This window comes from Ambystoma mexicanum, chromosome 11 (assembly GCF_040938575.1).
Source record: "Ambystoma mexicanum isolate Mex_15411 chromosome 11, UKY_AmexF1_1, whole genome shotgun sequence".
In the NCBI taxonomy this organism is placed as follows: domain Eukaryota; kingdom Metazoa; phylum Chordata; class Amphibia; order Caudata; family Ambystomatidae; genus Ambystoma; species Ambystoma mexicanum.
In genome coordinates this window covers 888007260-888025497 of record NC_090934.1, presented here as the reverse complement: position 1 = coordinate 888025497, position 18238 = coordinate 888007260, and the positions used below count along the sequence as shown (strand labels likewise).

General features: G+C 43.7%; 1 protein-coding gene across 1 annotated transcript in view; it reads left to right on the top strand.

Annotated features, from left to right (window-relative positions):
- The window catches only part of LOC138505058 (mucin-2-like), an 894965-nt gene that overhangs the window by 434303 nt on the left and 442424 nt on the right, over nucleotides 1–18238 (top strand). Inside the window, exons 21-22 of the mRNA XM_069625383.1 lie at nucleotides 9072–9210; nucleotides 9326–9433. Coding sequence (XP_069481484.1) covers nucleotides 9072–9210; nucleotides 9326–9433 — 247 coding nt within the window. The remainder of the gene's footprint in view (nucleotides 1–9071; nucleotides 9211–9325; nucleotides 9434–18238) is intronic.

Genomic DNA, 18238 nt, shown 5'->3' with positions numbered 1-18238 from the left:
CTACAACTTTTTAAACCATGGAGAAAAGAAGAAGAGATGCTAGAAAACTATGACTCCTATGAAGACGCTTTCAAAGCAAATGAAAGCACTATCACCGATGTAAACTTTAAACAGTACAAAACAATGTTGCACAATGAACAGCAACACTAAGAAGAACTCCAGGCCCAACTAGATAAGGACACTCCCGACAGTAGTCAACCCTCAGTAACAGGAAGCCAAGAATCACTGGGACAGCCAATAATAGCAAATGAGGCAGAATTGGCTATGACAGAAGTAGAGAACACCATGTGTCACTATGAAGAAGATACAGAAGACTTAACTGCACTACAATCAAAAAAGAGCAGCGCACCATTTTTCAAGAAGTAACAAAACAAATTGCACATGGTGTACAACATGAAAATAAAGAATGTACCTGCCAAAATTAAAAACCTATACTACTATATGTCAGTAGTGAAGCTGGTTCATGCAAAACATTCTTAATCAAAATCATCAGCAAGTTCCTTCAACAATTGACAAACAACAAACTGTCAGCTGTTGTAACTGCACCCACAGGTTTAGCTGCCTACAACATAGGCGGTGTCACTTTACACCGAATTCTACTCCTTCCAGTAGAACACCAAAGCTAATTAGAATATTACAAACTTTCTACAGAAGCTGTAATGGAACTACGCAGAGTGTTAAAACAAATGAAAATGCTACTAATAGATGAAGTGAGCATGGTCTCCAACCTAATGTTGGCTTTGATTCACCTCAGATTGCAAGAAGTACTTAAAACAAACTACGAAGAGCTCTTTGGAGGAAAACGCATTATTGTTTTCGGAGATCTTCTTCAATTGACACCATTGAAAGGTGAACCTATTTTCAAAACCTTAGGACACAAACTCTGCCATAAAACTGTTGGCAGCATAGGAAATGTCAACCTTTGGCAACATTTCCAATACAGAGAATTAACAGAAAACATGCGCCAATCTGCAGACCTCACTTATGCCAACATTTTAAAAAGTATTAGAGTTGGTGTACTATCTCAAGAAGCACAAGCAATATTAAATACCCGGCACATCCATGCACTTTATGGCCATAACTCATGTGCTAGTGATGTCATGGAACAATTAGCACACAAAAATGACAATTGTATGTCCTTAATGCCAACTCTTGCAAGCTGTTCCAAATTCAGTGAAACAATGTTGAAAAAATAAATGCAACCAATAATTGAAATTTGCTCCACAGACAAACAGGAGGTACATGGAATGACACTACCCATGTGTCAACAAGCCACAACAAGACTAAATACCTTACCAATTCAATCTCCAACACAGCTGGTTCTGAGAAAATATTAAAATTATCCTTAAACTGTTGAGTAATGCTTAAACGTAACCTTGACGTGGAGCAATACTAGGTAATGGAGCACTGGGTACAGTTGTTGACTTTCAAACATACCCACGTGACAACAACATTCAGTTTGTCAATATTCTCTTTGACAAACTTTCAGAAGTAAAAAGGATAGGGAGCTCAACAGCTTGATTCCTTCTTTTCAAAGACATATATGTACGCAGAGAACAATTTTCTCTAACTCTAGCATACGCAGTCACCATTCACAACTCACAAGGTCTTACCCTAGATAAAGCATTGATAGATATTGGGAACACAGTCTTTAAAGAAGGCATGAGCTACGTAGCACTATCACTCTTACGTACACTTGACCGTCTAGTTCTAATCAACTTTGATGCAAGTAAAGTAAACAATGATATTATTTGCATTTTAGAATACAATAGACTACATTCACTATACACCCCCATCTTAAAACATATCCTGTTCCACAAAAAGGAAAACTTTGTAAAAGAAAACTAATTCAAACAGAAATGCAACAGGATCTCACGGCAAATCCTCCAAAGAGAGTAAAAGAAGCTAATTCTTCATCAATTACCACAACCAAAGAGGAATCTATTATTCAAAGTAACTCAGGTACTTCTTCAAAGAAGCAACACACACTCTGAAAAAATGACTTAGACACAGAACTATCTGGTCCATTCAAATTTTCAAATATTACTGGTGTAAGTTGCTACGCAAATGTAGCAATCAATATTCTATTTCAATTGCCACCAATTGTTGACAACATTTACTTACACAGTACAGACCAATTGTGTTTGCAAATGTTAGTCCTTCAGAGAAACGCAACAAAAAATCCTGACAACACATATAGGCCCTCATTACGACCCTGGCGGATTTTTTCCGCCAGCGACGGACTTTCCGGCCATGGCGCAAAGTCCCTTTACGCCATGGCGGATGGCGGACTTACCGCCCCATTCCGAGGTCGGCGGGGCGGTAAGTCCCCATTGACCCATTTACCCTTCCCCATTCCCATTTCGGCCCCATAGGGCTCAATGGGAGTGGGGAAGGAGTTAATTACGCCACCGTAAAATACGGTGGCGTAATTAACACCAAGGTCCCAGAGCGCCATGGATTTTTCCGCCCGCAAAAAGCGGGCGGAAAAATGACCATGGCACTCCAGGAACTCGTAGTTGGCGGTAAGGGGTCCGCGCAGCTAACGCTGGCGCAGACCCCTTAGCGCCAGGGTCGTAATGAGGCCCATAGTGTTCATGGAATAAGACAAGAATTGGACTACTGTGCTGGAATGGTGAAATTCACTATAAACTCACAAGAAGATCCACAAGAATTTCTAATGTACTTACTACAAGTACTGGAAAACAAAAACATACCTATAAATGAAATGTTCCAGATTTCATACATGTGGAAACATACATGCACTCTCTGTAACAATGTGCCACAGGAACAAATCCCTAATGAGTGCTTCGTGTATGTATCCAAACCTTATTGTGAATCCATCCATTTCAGCAACTTGTACAAAATGCAAACCATGGTAGAATATGCACTATCTGCAACTCAGATAATCGCTCCACCTTACTAATACAAACACATAGTAAATACGTAATACTAATGCTTCTGCATTACAATGCAGATGGTACCAAAAACAACTGCAAGCTGACTGGATTAACACATGATCAAGTATCACTTGGTAAGAAAACCTTCACAACAATAGGTATAATCTACCATGAAAGAGCCACAACCAATGCAGGTCACTACACTGCACATATAAAAAAGAAATGTGGATGGTTTGAATGTAATGATAGTACCATTACTCTAAAATAGAGATTACCAGCAAATCTTACAAATGCTTATTTAATCTTCTTAAAACCAAAATTTAATAACTAATCTGTTCTTAAACATTAACAAAACTTCAATTAGAAAACTATAAACAGTTAGAATACCCCAACAGGTATCTAACTGCTCCAAGATTTTTCAACAACCAAACAAATAAATCAATACCACTAATAACTAATCTGTGCATAAACATTAATAAAACTTCAGTTAAAAAACTATAAACAATTAGAATACGCCAACATGTATCTAACTGCCCCAAGATTCTGCAACAACCAAACAGATAAATCAATACCACTAAATTATAACAAGAAATAAACAGTTAAAATACGCCAACATGTATCTAACTGCTCCAAAAATCTGCAACAATCCAACAGATAGATCAGCAACTTGAGAATATAAATAAAAAACTATAACCAGTTAAAATTCAACAACAGGTATGTAACAATCTGCAAAAAGCAACAGATAGAACATTAGCCAGAAACAACAAGCGAACACTGAAAACAAACAAACAAATAGACTGTAGCATAACAAAAAAGTTTTTTTTTAATCCAGCATGGATTTTTTTTTCCCACAGACCCAATGATTTAAAAAAACAAACACAGAAACTGAGCAAACTGCACAGTACACTGGTTTGTAAACTACTAAATATGATGGTCGAAAAAAGCTGAAATGTCTATTTTGCAAAGTAATAAGTCTTTATAAAAGACCTACACTAACATGAACTTTTCTTTTATCACAGAAATTGAAAAAGAATATCTGCTCCAGTTACCCACGTCATGAAAACAATATATCCAATCACAAAAAATCAAACAGTAAGTATATTATAATAAATACAACTCATAAATACTGCTCCATAACACAAACATTGAAGCAAACACCTAACCATACACCACAATACAAAATGTTTACTTCCATGGATATGTTATACTGCAGTGCTTGTTACCAAACTCTACAATCTTAATGACATGACGTAGCCAAAACTTCACATACAAACTATACAAATCAAACAGTACACAAACTGTAGATTTGCAAATATTTGATAGATATTCGATTCTATGGGTGTGATCTATGGGTGTGATATGCTGCGGTGGTTTTCCTACACACAATTTTCCTACAAGAAGGGGTGAGTTTACATCATCATCCACACAGAGTATTTTATGATTACTACTCATAGATGGCAGGTTGCAGTAACCTGATCGTACTTACCTTAAAATGACAGTTTGATCTTTAGTCTGCACCACTATATGTGCTACTTGGTAGTCTTTAGCATATCTAAATTTCTCCCTGTAGAGTCACTGGCTCCAGCATCCTAATAAACCACCTTGGACCAATCCTCCACACCAAAGGGGACAACTTGTAGAATTTTGACATAAAACAGATGGGGCACCAATGAGAGGTAGGGACTCTTGAGGTTATAAAAACCACTAATCTTCATGATTCTTGATATTGGTGAATATTACACTAAAACTGTCCCCATTTTCTGTAATTTTCTCACTAGAGGGAAGCAGATAGCTCAGAAGAATTTTTTGATCTTGAACATATGAACTTTACAGTTGAGAACATTGAATACTTTGCTCCTGAAGAAGGGAATTTTCTTCCCGAAACGCGTTGGGCCATTGGAATAGTAGTTAGGCCTCTACTGTACCCAGTGCTCCAGATAATATTTTGAGGTGGGTGTATTTTACTCCTTATTTTTAAACTTTGAGAGTAAATGTGATTTTAAGAGAGTAAAAATTACTTTTATCCTTTGCAAGAGAGTAAAATGTACGTGACATCCAGCCGACGTGTGCAAAAACTGTATGGAAATCCTTACTACGCGGCAGTTTTCTGCATTGTGACAGAATACACCTTTCATTATTTCTCTAAGGTCTGGCCATTTGAGCTCTCCTGTACATATTTAAATGTTGACAACACAAAAACCTAGCCAATTACATAGTAAAGCAAACATGAATTGCATTGTGTGTTTTGAGGTTTCAATAGCAGAATTGTCTTTTGGTGTTTAATAAAAGCCCTCATTTCCTGGAGCTATTACTGCCTAATGGTATCCCAATGTTATGATACAACTGTGCAGGGAGGCAAGGACTCCATGCTAAATTCTATATCTAATCTCATGGTCAAATGGTTATTTATATAGCACTTTTGGCAAAGCTCTGTACATAGAACATATTTATCACAATTATCACTCAACCAAAGTCGGTACACCTTTATCGACGTCGAAAGAATGAAAGGCTGAGTTGGCCTTGCCAGGATTCGAACCTGCAACCTACAGATCAGGTACAGATCTCAGCAACGAGTGCTCAACTGGCTGAGCTATCTTATTGGCTAACATCCTTCAGAGGTCAGTTAACTGAGTATCGACTGAGGTATAATAATCACAATGCATAGATGTTGGACGAACCATGTATGAAGCGCTACATAAAGTTAAATACCTATCTGGATTATCAAAGTGACAGGTTTTGCTGAGTTTCTATTTCAAGTACAAATGTAACATTCATTTGTTTGTTTTTGAACAGCACTTGCACTTCCTGGAGAGTCAGGTTTTGGATGTTTTAATTGTAGTCTTGAAGATTTGAGAGGCTACACCACCTGTGTTTGGTGTAATGACAATCACTCACCCTTGAGCAAAGACTGCTGCCACTGACCATTTATAGTAATGTACCCCATTGACTGCAAGGTTGAATGGATGTAACCTAGACCGTGCATAGTCATCATTTTACCACTGTTTTTATAAATAGAGTGAAGATTTAAAGTGTAATAATGATCTGTCGCCGCATGATTATGCACACAGCACAGGCAGTCTGAAAAATACAATTGTGAAATACTGGTTTGCTTTCATTGGAAAAGAAGCATAATTTGTTAAAAAATGTTAATTCTCAATTGCAACTTAGTTTTCCATCTTATTAATTATACAATCTTAAAATGCTAGGAAAATAAATATGCACAGTGCTTCTATTTGCGCCATGAGTATTAACATAGCATAATCTAAATGGAAATACACCATTCCTTTAATCACAATGTGCAGTTTCTTTTTTTGAGAAGCTTCAGAGAAATACATTCTGCTTCAGAGGCTTTTATCCATGGCATGGCTTGCAATTACATCCATGTAGATACAAATCAAAAGAAGCGTTCTGGTTTGTGACAAGTAACCTGGCCTTTGCACTGCCCTCTGCTCTAACCTTGTGTGTAAATGTACACAGGAAAATAATAAAGCTGTCGTATTGCCAAGATTTTCATGTGTAAAAAGGCCAGGTACGCACCTGATCTGGAGGCCTGACTGTACCTAACATGTGTATTTTTATTTGTTGGAAGACATGTCACTATATGATGATCAACAATTGGTAATATTGCTGAATTTAGACTGGCATGTATCAATAAATTGGATATTTGTTTGTTGAAATCGAGAACCAAGTGATTACATGATTATTTGTGCAGATTATGAAAGCATCTAAAATATTATAATCTAATTATCTACATAAATAACTCCATTTGTGGTAAACTTGCCCTATACTTCTACTGCAAACCATTTTTCTGCCTTAACAGCAGTTTCTACTACATTATACAAATAGACTTTTGAAGTAGATCTCCATGAGTATTACATAATCATATGTCTTAATTTACTGATTGCCTTTGGCATTGACCTGAGTGTGCAGGGGACGCAAGTGATCCACACCCAGTGGACACTTTCTTCCCGTTGTGTCCAAATGCCATATAGCCAGTAATGTCTGGAGGGTCCTAACAGGTAACTATGCAGACTTAATGCAACAAAACCCTTGAAATTCAGTGGATGTGGGAAGTCATGACCAGCTTAGTCACAGTGGCATACAAAATGGCATTATTGGGGACAAAGCGTCATGGGAGACATAAACAGGAACATGCCAAGTTAAGCTGGTCATGACATCCCACAGCCATTGAATTTCAAAGATTTTGTTGCGTTAAATCTGCTCAACTTAACCAAATTTTAACAAAAGGTTTTTCAGTGAATTTCAAGGGTTTTGTTATACCATCATTTTTTTACAGCCCATTAGCCACATGTACATGTTCCCCAACATATAGCATTTGGAACCACTCTGTGGCAATGGGATTTGGCAGTGGCAATTATACATGTCTTTAGGGCACACTAGCTAGAGCCTCTGCCCATGACCATTGGTCCTAGCCTTCGGTCGTAGCCTTTTTATATGTTTTCACAATATCTTTCTTCCAGTCCCACTAGCCATGGTCTTCGGCAATGCCCATCACCCACAGCCTTTGGTTGTGGCCACTCTACATATTGCTCCAATAGGTCTCCTAAACGGGCCATGACTAGTGGCCCCAGCCTTCAGCCATGCCCACAACACTGTTTCCTTTGGGCACACTAGCCATGGCCTTTCGCTGTGGCCCCTTGAGATGTTGACCACCAGATTTTGTTGGGGCCCACTAGCCATGGCCTTTGGCCATGGCCACTTTCCATATTGCACCATTCGGTTCTTTAAAGTAACCCAGTAGCCATAGACTTCAGCTACACCCATTACCACCCATTAGTTTCAGAGTTCTTGCTCATTGCCTAGTGATCCCCTGCTCCACTCTCAATAACAATTGCTTTATCTCATTATTCCTTTTTCATGCTGCAACCAATAAGACACCAATCACATCATTCCAGGGGCTGTAAAAGCACCATCCACAATTTTCAAACAATTGGAAAATACCTCTTTGAGGAACCCCCTCTAAGGTTTAATGCTGCTTGGGGTCTGTATGTTTGAATAGAAAAAGTGACAGCACAGTACTATGATGTAGGTTTGAATTGTCTCCTGTCTTCTGCAATACTGTAAAAAGAACTTGAAAGTAAGTCATTTGGTGGACTTGCTATGGCTAGGACTATGGAACGGTGGAAGGTTTTGCTTAGGAGTTGTGCAGGCCATGGTCCTCTTGTTCTGCTTAGGTACTTTGAAGTGATGGGTCAGATGCAGGATTCGTACCCAGCGGGGGTGTGACCTATTTCTCCCAACTAATTACCATATAGTAATCCCGCCACTCCGAGCCTCCTCATTGACGGAGGGTGCTATCTTCCCCGCCAGGTAAGTTATCCCCTGTGCCCCACATCATCTTCCCCCACCCTCTTTTTGCCCATGCCCCTGCCCCATTTACCTTGTGCTGCCTAGTTCCATACCGGCACCGGGAACAGCAGTGTTCCCGGGTCCTTCTCCACAGTTGCGCGAATTGCCACAATGGAAAGGGAAAAAGGACTACTCCCCATTCCATGGCGGCCAACTTGTTTGCTTATTTTTCTTTGCACTTTGAATGGCAGCCATGGAAATGGAGACGGGAGACCCTTCTCCCTGGTGCTTGGCAGCCTTCTTGTTTGTTTATTTTGTTTCACTTTTGAATGTTGCCCAGTGCCAAAAGTAAAGCCTGCGCTTCACTCAGGTTTCTACCATGCCCGGTGCATTACCTGGTCCGGTAATGCCCCAGTGCTTGCATGATATTGCTTAATAAGCATAGTTATAATTGTTCTAATCGACTCGTGCCTCAAACAGCCTAAATGCTGCCAAAGAGAGCCTTGGTGCGGCCCAAGTGCAGCACAGAAAGAAGTATGCAGCACTTCCCTACCAATGTAACTTTTGTTATGAGCAGCGCATTTAATGATTGTGCTCATTAAATTAACTACGTTAAAATTGTATTTCATGTCAGTAATGGGACACACGTGTTGCTTTATTCTTCTGCAACTGTGCTAATTTTCACTGTAATTTCCCACACCAGCCTACTAGCAAATAACTAGAAAGGAATAACAGTTAAGAAATGTGTGTTTCCTAATTCACTCATGCTCATCTGAACCATTCAAAGTTTTATTTATTGTCCTGAAATGGACAATATTTTGGTGTGCAAACCATTGAGATGTAATGTCCTCTCTTTCACAGCGTCTGTAGACAAGGGAGTTGGAACTGCATAAAGCCAATAACCATGGGATCATGTGTCCTGTTTGGAGAAGGTCATTACAGAACCTTTGACGGGAGAACCTACGCCTTCAATGGGAACTGTGAATACACCTTGGCTCAGGTGCATATTTGCGCTATTCTTTTAGGGGTGTGCATATTAACATGGATGTCAACCCCTCTAATAGGCTGGGCGGACAATTCTTAATTATTCCCAATGTCATCATTTTTGTCTTAAGGATTACTGCAGCTCTGACTATAATGGCAACTTCCGGGTGATCACCGAGAATATCCCCTGCAACACCCTGGGAACAACATGTTCTAAAGCCATTAAAATCATTGTTCAGGTGAGTAACTTGGCTACCAGATTGTTTGAAATGTACAAAATGCAAGTCAACTAATCACAGCTCGATACAGTAGACATGATCCCGTCAGGCGCCCTTAACATTTCAGTAATATCGGTTGTGGCTGGGAAGGCTTGTTAGTAATTTTGTTTGTCAATTTGAGACTACTGCGCTTACTCCTGGCCTTACCACAAGAGTCCCAACAGTAAGTACCTGGGAAAATGATACTCTTCCCCCGCCGGCATTAAAGACAATTTCACTGAGTTGCACAGTTAGGGGCTGAATCACTAACCCCTTTTAAGGCATCAGTATGGCTGAAAAGCAATAACTTATAAATGTCACAAATAAATGAGTATATCACACAAACGAATACTGCGCATAGGAAACTGCATATCAGAGTGTTCCCGGGAAGCGGCTGGACTTGGAAATGCAAATGTTTATGAACACCCGCTCACTCCTAACTCGCCTTGGGCAATCTAGTTTGAGGAACACGCAAAATACTCTTGAACAAATCAGTTTAAGGTAAACACAAACCACTCGCATTTTGAGGGGTTCGTGGTCCCTCAAACGTCAGTCTCAGGGGAGCCTTTATCCTGTAAATTAAAGCCCGAGGTTTTGGAGTCATGATTCCTGAATGGTAGATGTGTAGCCACGCAGGAGAGAAGTCAGAGTTCTGCTGTAACTTCTTAAAGCCAAGAACTGTTAACTCTCTCCGTCAGCTCCTGGCCCTAGCCTGGGAGGAGGATTGAATCTGTTTACGTAACCTGTTGTTGCCCAAATCTGATCTGTGCCCACATGGGATTATTTTGTGCAGTTGTTTCCTAAAGATAAATGCAACTTGATTAATGTGCTACTCCTACTGTTGTCCAACTACCAACTGGTGTTTTTTAACAATGTTTGAGAACCTCCTGAATTGGTTCTGGACAGGCATGGCTTCCAGGCTTTCACAATTCCCTCATCCCACTTAAAACGCCCTCCAATGTGAGCTCCTGCTATCATAGTTTAACCAGATAGAGACATATTCTCACTTCGAACTCAACTGTCAGAAGCCACGTGCTTCTATCTGTGGATTTCTGACTTCTCAGTAAATTCGCACTAATAGTATTCAGACGCTTAGTTGCATGTTCGAACACTGCCATAACCATCACCCCCAATGGACTGATGACTGCTTTGCATGAAAGGCAAAGTCCAAAACCAAAACTCCTGAAAATGCTGTAGCCCTTGCTCTGGCAACTCCTTATTACCAGTGGTCCAGTATGAAATGGTACACATGTCACACGTTAATTTCAATTTTACTTTCATTTTCATAAGATTTGACTTTTTCCTATAGAGTTACATGGAATCCCAGTAATGGCCATGTTAGTAGTTGACTCCATTGGCTTTTTTTTAAATGGTTGAGTTTTTCTTTTAATTTTCGTTTTATCACTTTCCCTCATATTTTATGTTTGCATTAGCCTATACATTGTTCCTTAGTACATTAGACATGGTTTGGGCCTTGCACATTTATTCTTTAAACCGTATTGCTGTGTTATTCCTTGCCTATCCCAACTTCTTTGTGAGATTAATCTTTGAGTTCTACCCTTATTCACTGGGGTGACAGGATAGTTTTAAGCAGTGGTAGAAGTGTACCGAAAAACGTAGTGGAACTGTGGTCTCGGCAGGGGAGAGGGTAGGTGCAAGCATGGTGCAACATGTGGCAAGTGTTGCGGCCGGGGCATTCCAATAGCCTTAGTGACTAGTAACTAAGGTTGCTGTTAAACTTTACACTTGCACAGGGACATGAAGGACAAATCCACTATATAGAATTGTGAATATGGTCGTAAAAAGTAGAGGAATGGTAAACAGAAAAAAATAAAAGTAGTGGAACACCGCTCCTGACTGTTCCCGCTCACTTCAATCACTGCTTTTAAGGGCCTCTTGGTATGCCTGTGTCAGGTCCACACAGTCAAGTTGGTTTGGGAGATTCTGTGTAACACTTGTCAAAATGCCTTTGGCTCCGACCCTCCCAAGAAAAACGTATCAAAAGAGGGCATTTTGCATTGAAGTGAGCTGGAGTCTAAAGCATGTACTTTGTTATCAGGAATACTAGATTCTGTCCCCCAATAAGAAACTAATAAATATTTCACATTACTTGATTTAATTGAGCATCTTTAGAGTGTGAGCTATCACTGTTTCCTTTTTGTATATTATGCATTTAATAACTGATACCTGCAAGTGTGAATCCTGAGTTAGGATTTCTAAACATCACAAAAATCCCCTCAAAACATAAACGAACCTTTGCATTATGATCATTTTACACATTGAATGTGGACAATGTCTTGTTAATTTGGCATGGCTTGTTTGCAACAATGTCTCACTTCATAATATCTAAAATGTCTATGCGACTGGTCAGCCTTTTTTGCTGGATTCGAACCAATGAAGGCATAACATTTTCAGTAGTTGCACATTCAGATTATTTGTCCACTGCCCTGAAGAAGGAGTGTGATGTGGTCCAGTGGTTAGTAGTAAAGTTGCTGACCTTCAGGACTGGAGATCTGGGTTCTAAATTTCAGTAGCAGCACTGTGTGATTTTGAGCACGTTGCTCTGTCTCCCGTGCCTCAAATTGCAAATGTGCATACTGTAAGGAGAATGCATAAAATACCACTACACATAGGGCCTCATTACAACCCTGGCATTGGACCATGGTGCTATTAGCACCATGGTCCATGCCGGATTCCGCCATGGTGGATGGCGGATTTACCGCCCCATTCCAAGGTTGGCGGGGCGGTAAATCCCCATTCACCATGGCCCATTCCCCATTCCCATTTTTGGCCCATAGGGCTCAATGGGGAAGGCGCTAATTACGGCACCGTAAATTACGGTGCCGTAATTAGCACCAAGGTCCCTTAGCGGGTTGGACTTTAACGCCTGCAAAAAGCAGGCGTTAAAGTGTGAATCGGGCGTTAAGGGTTTAACGGAAGCCTTTTACGGCGCCGTTAACTCCTTAACGCCAGGGTTGTAATGAGGTCCATAGTATGCTGGTTACTATTGTCCCAATAGTGGCTTCTGGACTCCTACTCAGCCCCACACTACTACTAAATCAGCCTGGATCTAAACATTAAAGCTAAGACAGGCACCATAGAACAATACCCTCCTTTCACTCTTTTATGGTAGCATTGGTCTAGAGCATGCTACATTCTCCAAGAGTGGTGTGAGCCAGCAAGGAAGCATCCAAAACAACAATAGAACAGTATTGTTGTAAAGACGCCCGGTGGGGGGAGTCTGCACTTCCGCTCTCTATATGGTAGAGGAGAGGCACAGAGGACCCCAGCCAAGATTCTCTATTGTGGTAGCAATGGACGAGCAATCAAGGCCTAGCTTCTCAGGAGGTGATGGGGGCTGGTTCTTAAGTACAGTGTAGTCCCCAAGCACCCACAAAGGAATGTCTGCACACAGTCTTTATATAATTAATATTCAAAGGTATATACAATATCACGATAGCTCACTTTGTACTCAGGAAATCAACAATGGTAAATATATACAGTTCTAAAGTGGTACCACAATGATTATTAGAACTCATTAAAGTGCATTCACTATTCGGTCAAAATGTCACACAGATCAATAAAGAGGAAACCAGCAAAGTACCTGGCGTTGTAGCGTTCCTCGTCGGGGATTCGACGGCCCTTCTTGAGTGCCCTTCCTTTAAGGAGGAGTCACAGGTCATCGAACGTCCAACGGAGAACAGGTCGAGCTACGACAGTGAAGTGGCCACGTCGATCCTAGCGGTGCTCGTTGACGGGGAAACGTAAACGTCCTGCAAGGAAGAGGCGTGCGGGGTACCTCGGTGTCGATAGTTCTGGACCGCAAAGAGTTTGATGAACTGTGGCCTGCAAGGGCGTTGAGTCGTAGGCGTCTCTGTGGTCTTTGGGTGGCGGGAAACCCACCGGTGGATGCTCCTTGGCGCCGGTCGACGGTCAGGCCTTCTCCAGCAGGATACAGCGGCGACGATGCAGACGAGAGCATCCTTGAATCAATGAAAGTTCGTAGGCATACGGGAGCACGGCGGCTCCGGTCGTCGACGGCGGTCGTCGACAGTGGCGGACAACAGTCTGGGCGCTTCTCTTTGTGATTCCACAGTGGTCCCCGTCTCGGGTCAGCAGCCTTTCGAAGTTCTGTCTACCAGGGAGATTTTTCAAAGGTCTGCTGGTGCACGATGGTCCCTCGTAGCTCGGGAAGAGGGCGCCTTAGCAGGTCCTCTCTGGGTCAGTCCTTGGAGGCACAGCAGCTTTCAGATTGTGAAGGAGAGCAACAGCAATTCTTCTCGTCCAGCAGGGCTCCAAGGTCAAGCTTCAGTTACTCCAGTAACTCGTCGCAGTGGACTTCAGCTTCTGAACACACTTCCTAGCAGTGAGAGGTCCCGAGATATACTGTTGATCTCCCATTCATTCCGCTGGGTCATACTCAAGCATCCAATCACGACTAAGGGCATTTAGGCAGGCAGGCAGCCAATCAGGCACACGGTGCATTCAGGCCATTCACTTCTCTCCAGACACTCACAACAAGTTATGTGTATTGGGACAAGTACCAAGCCATTCAACACTCCACACTGCATTCATACCGGTTTCGGGTAGGGCTGTCTCAGTCATTGTGTCAAACACCAGATACTAGACACCCACAACATAGAATGCGTGTTCGTCACACACTCCATTCACCCAGGTCCCACCCATAGGCGTACCCACAACATACGGTCGTTGGGAAGGCTCCAGCCAGTCTGGTCAGCACTTCCCCACACTACCATATATGGAGTTCCACCCAACAGCCAGTCAGGGGGAAGGGACAGAGTCAGGGCTTCCCGGGACTTCGGGAAGATCAAGGTAACAGGCGATGGAAGGCAAGAGGCCATGGGGGCCATTTTGTCTCCATCAGGAATCTACCGATTCCAATGACAGGGCCTGGGCATCCCAAAATGGAGGACGCTTAGGGCACCAGTCAATTCAGAACGGAGCTGCCACCAGTCCGTACCCTCCTCTGTGGTTCACACACAGGTGCCCAAAAACATACTAGGCTAGGTTGGTTGGCTGAGAAGTGGGTCTCCCACCGGGTGTCCCCTAAGGACTCCAGTGGGAAGGACAAGGACAAAAAAAAGGGGGGCTCTCAGAAAGTCCCAAAAGCAGTCACAGTCGGGTAAACCAAAACCTTCCTCTCTGAAGACCCAAAAACCTAGTGGAGATAAGTCTTTTGTGGGTGGGAGTAAGAGTAGTGGTCCACCTGCTGTGAAGCAGGGTCCCAGTGGTTCCAGTACCATACCCCACACTGCCGGAACTTGTTGGGATTGTGGGGCTCTGGATCACCGAAGGGGTGACCCCAAGTGTAAGGGTAAGGCACTTGGAGTCCAGGCTGTCAGCCTGACCTACCCCTACTCCGTACCTGAGGTGGAGGCCACTGCCCTTCCCTCCTCTACTGGGATCACCTTTGGTGCTCCCATAGAGATTTCCTTAGTGTCCCTTGGGGCCTGGGACCAGTACGCAGAAGTACTGACGACTATCCCACAGAACACTGGTAAGTTTTTGAGAAGTGTCCTCTTGAGTGGCCAGCCTTCTACTGGTTTGAGAGACACTTGGGCAAGCATGCCAGTGGTGGACAGGACCCTGCTCAAGATAGAGGACCCTGCTCAAGCCAGAGGACTATGTAGGTGCTCCTCTTGGGAGGCCCACCAGGTTAGCTGGTGGGCCTCCCAAATTATCGCCTATAGCCGTAGTGAACATTACGAATGGAGACAAGACAGCAAAGCTTCCGGTCCTGGTTCAGGACAACGTGCCTGCGAACATTTTGTTAGGAAACGATTTGGTCGAGTTGGGGATGATCACGGATGGTCTACCCATGGCTGCTGTGGCGGTCACCCCATCGCAGGTCAGACATGGTCCGGCTGCGAGCCCGGTACCCTCGCTGACGGGGAAACCCAAGGCGATGAAGGAAACGGAAGAGTAAGAAGGACACCTCTGTGGAGGGAGCCCCTGCTCTTCCTGCTGTTCTGACAGAGCCCATTGGGATCCATGCTCCGGACGGGCTGGGTCCAGTGGTGAATCCCGTCTCAACTCCTGTGGGAGAAGAGCCAGAAGACTTTCCTGTGGGAGAGGCTCTCAACCCGGAAGATCATCCCGACCTTCAATGCTTGTTAGCTGAAGGGGGACCCTCCCGGGCAGACTTCTGTAAGGGACAGAGAGAGTGCCACTCTCTCAAGGGTCTGAGGAATAGGCCCTGTCCCAGGCACAAGGAGAAGTGCCTCGGACATTGCAGATTTATTGGGAGGGTGAGCTCCTTGTTAGTGAACCCACTAAGCCTGAACCTGGTGCCCTCAAGAGGTTGGTGGTACCCCAGGTGTTCAGGCCCTTCCTGCTGCAGTTGGCACATGAGGTGCCCTTAGCTGGTCATCTTGGTACCAAGAGGACTAAGCAGAGGCTCTCTGCCCATTTCTACTGGCCACGGGTGGGAGTAGAGGTGGAGTCCCACTGCAGGACCTGCCCAACTTGTCGGTTGTCTTGCAAGACTGGAGGCAGGGTCATTGCCCCACTGCAACCGTTGCCAGTGGTTGGCACACCATTTGAGAGGGTGGGCATCGACATTGTCAGTCCCCTTGACCCTCCCACTTCAGGTGGACATTGGTTCATCCTGGTCTTGGTCGATCATGTCACCAGGTACCCTGAGGCTATACCCCTTTGGACTGTAACTGCCAAGGTGGCTGCCAGGGCTCTCCTGGGCATTTTCACCCGTGTTGGATTCCCTAAGGAGGTTGTCTCTGGCAGAGGATCCCACTTCAAGTCGAGTTTCATGAAAACCATGTGGAAAGAGTGTGGGGTAAGCTGCAAGTTCTCCACCTCTTACCACCCCCAGACCAATGGTCTGGTTGAGATATTTAATAAAACTCTCAAGGGCATGCTAGATGCTTTGGAAGAGCCCCTGAGGAGGAAATGGGATGCCATTCCTGCTATGCCTGCTGTTTACTTACGGAGAGGTGCCTCAAGAGGGTGTTGGTTTCAGCCCTTTTGAGTTACTCTTTGGACATCCTGTGAAGGGGCCCCTTGCCTTAATGAGAGAAGGTTTGGAGGCCACCCCTCCAGGTCCTGCCAAGCAAGTGGGGGACTATGTGTTAGGCCTCAGAGGGAGGATGACACAGGTGATGGGTCAGGTGACAGCGAATCTCAAGGCCAGCCAGGAATTGAATAAGTACTGACATGACCGTAAAGCATTGCAAGTGGATTGGACTCCGGGACAGGAGGTCCTCGTGATGGAGCCTACCAAGCTTAGGACTTTGGCAGATTTTGGCAGATAAATGGACTGGACCCTTCAGGATAATCTCCAAGATGGGCGAGGTCAATTATCTGGTTGACATGGGAGCCTCTGGGGTATCCCCTCAGGTATTCCATGTTAATAGGCTCAAGCCTTTCCACAGGCTAGCTGAAGTCTCATGTCTCTTGCTAGCTTCAGAGCAAGAAGAGGATGAGAGTGAGCCCCTTCCTGATTTGCTGCATAGCATCCCTCAGGATGGCTCAGTGGAGGGAGTACATGGGTGTTATTGAACCCTCAACCAGTCCCTGGTCCAGTCCAGTAGTCCTTGTCCCCAAGGCAAGTTCCCAGGCAGGTACCAAGGATTGGAGGTTCTGTGTGGACTACCGAGGAGTCAATGTTGTCACCAAAACTGACGCGCACCCATTGCCCAGGGCTGATGAGCTCGTGGACACCATAGGTGCTGCCAAATTTGTGAGCACCTTTGACCTTACCTCAGGCTATTGGCAAATAGCTCTGACGGACCATGCCAAGGAAAAGATGGCGTTCTCAACACCAGAGGGACTCTACCAGTTTAGGGTCATGCCTTTTGGGTTGTAGAATTCCCCTGCCACTTTCCAGAGATTGGTCACTCATGTGCTCACCTGGGAAGAGCATTTGACGCATCTGGATAAAGTGTTGCAGGCCTTAAAAAGGGCTAACCTCACTATCAAGGCCACCAAGTGCCAGATAGCTCAGGGGAAAGTCACGTATCTTGGTCATGAGGCTGGTCAAGGATCGATAAAGAATAAAAGATTTGAATTACACTTACACGGCACACGCACTATTAAAAACAACTGTACAGAAATCCACAGATAATGCAGACTTTTAAACTTTGAAAGAAAGGGGCACTCTGGGTAGTGAATAGCAGGGCCTGCAGACAAACAGCAAGTTCAACAATATCTCTTTTTAAAGAGTAGGGTCTTAAATGGCAGTACAGACCATAGAATAAGACAAGGAGACAGAACCAATGGTGATACACTAATGTTTTGTTTCAGGAGCATGACAGCATCCAGCTGGGCTTCTGTGTGCTTTCCAATGGGTCGAGTTGGGATCTAGTCGATCGAGCTGATTCCACGAGATACAGCAACGTGGTTAATTCAACAAGTGGCAAAAGCCTGAGGCTTGATGAAGCATGCAACAAACTGCGATTTGAAGATGCATTCATTTCGAGGACTCGCAAGTGGCTCAATTGTAGAGATGTGGCGATTCAATTTTAGCTGTGAACTGGCTCGACTGAGTCCAAAGACGCAGTGCAGTTCTGCAGGAGGAAACGATTTGAAGCTTGAATTCTGAGAAGAGACAAGTGATATCACATAGGAGTCTTAAAGATGCTTGATATGAAATATGATATGATATGGAATTTATAATGCGCCAATACACAAGTGTTTCAAGGCGCGACGAGGCAAGGGAGGGGAAACAGAGGGAAGACAGAGACAACAATCCTACTAGACCAGGTGACATTGAGATCGCGCAAGTGCAGGGGGGCAGGAAGGGGAAAAGTG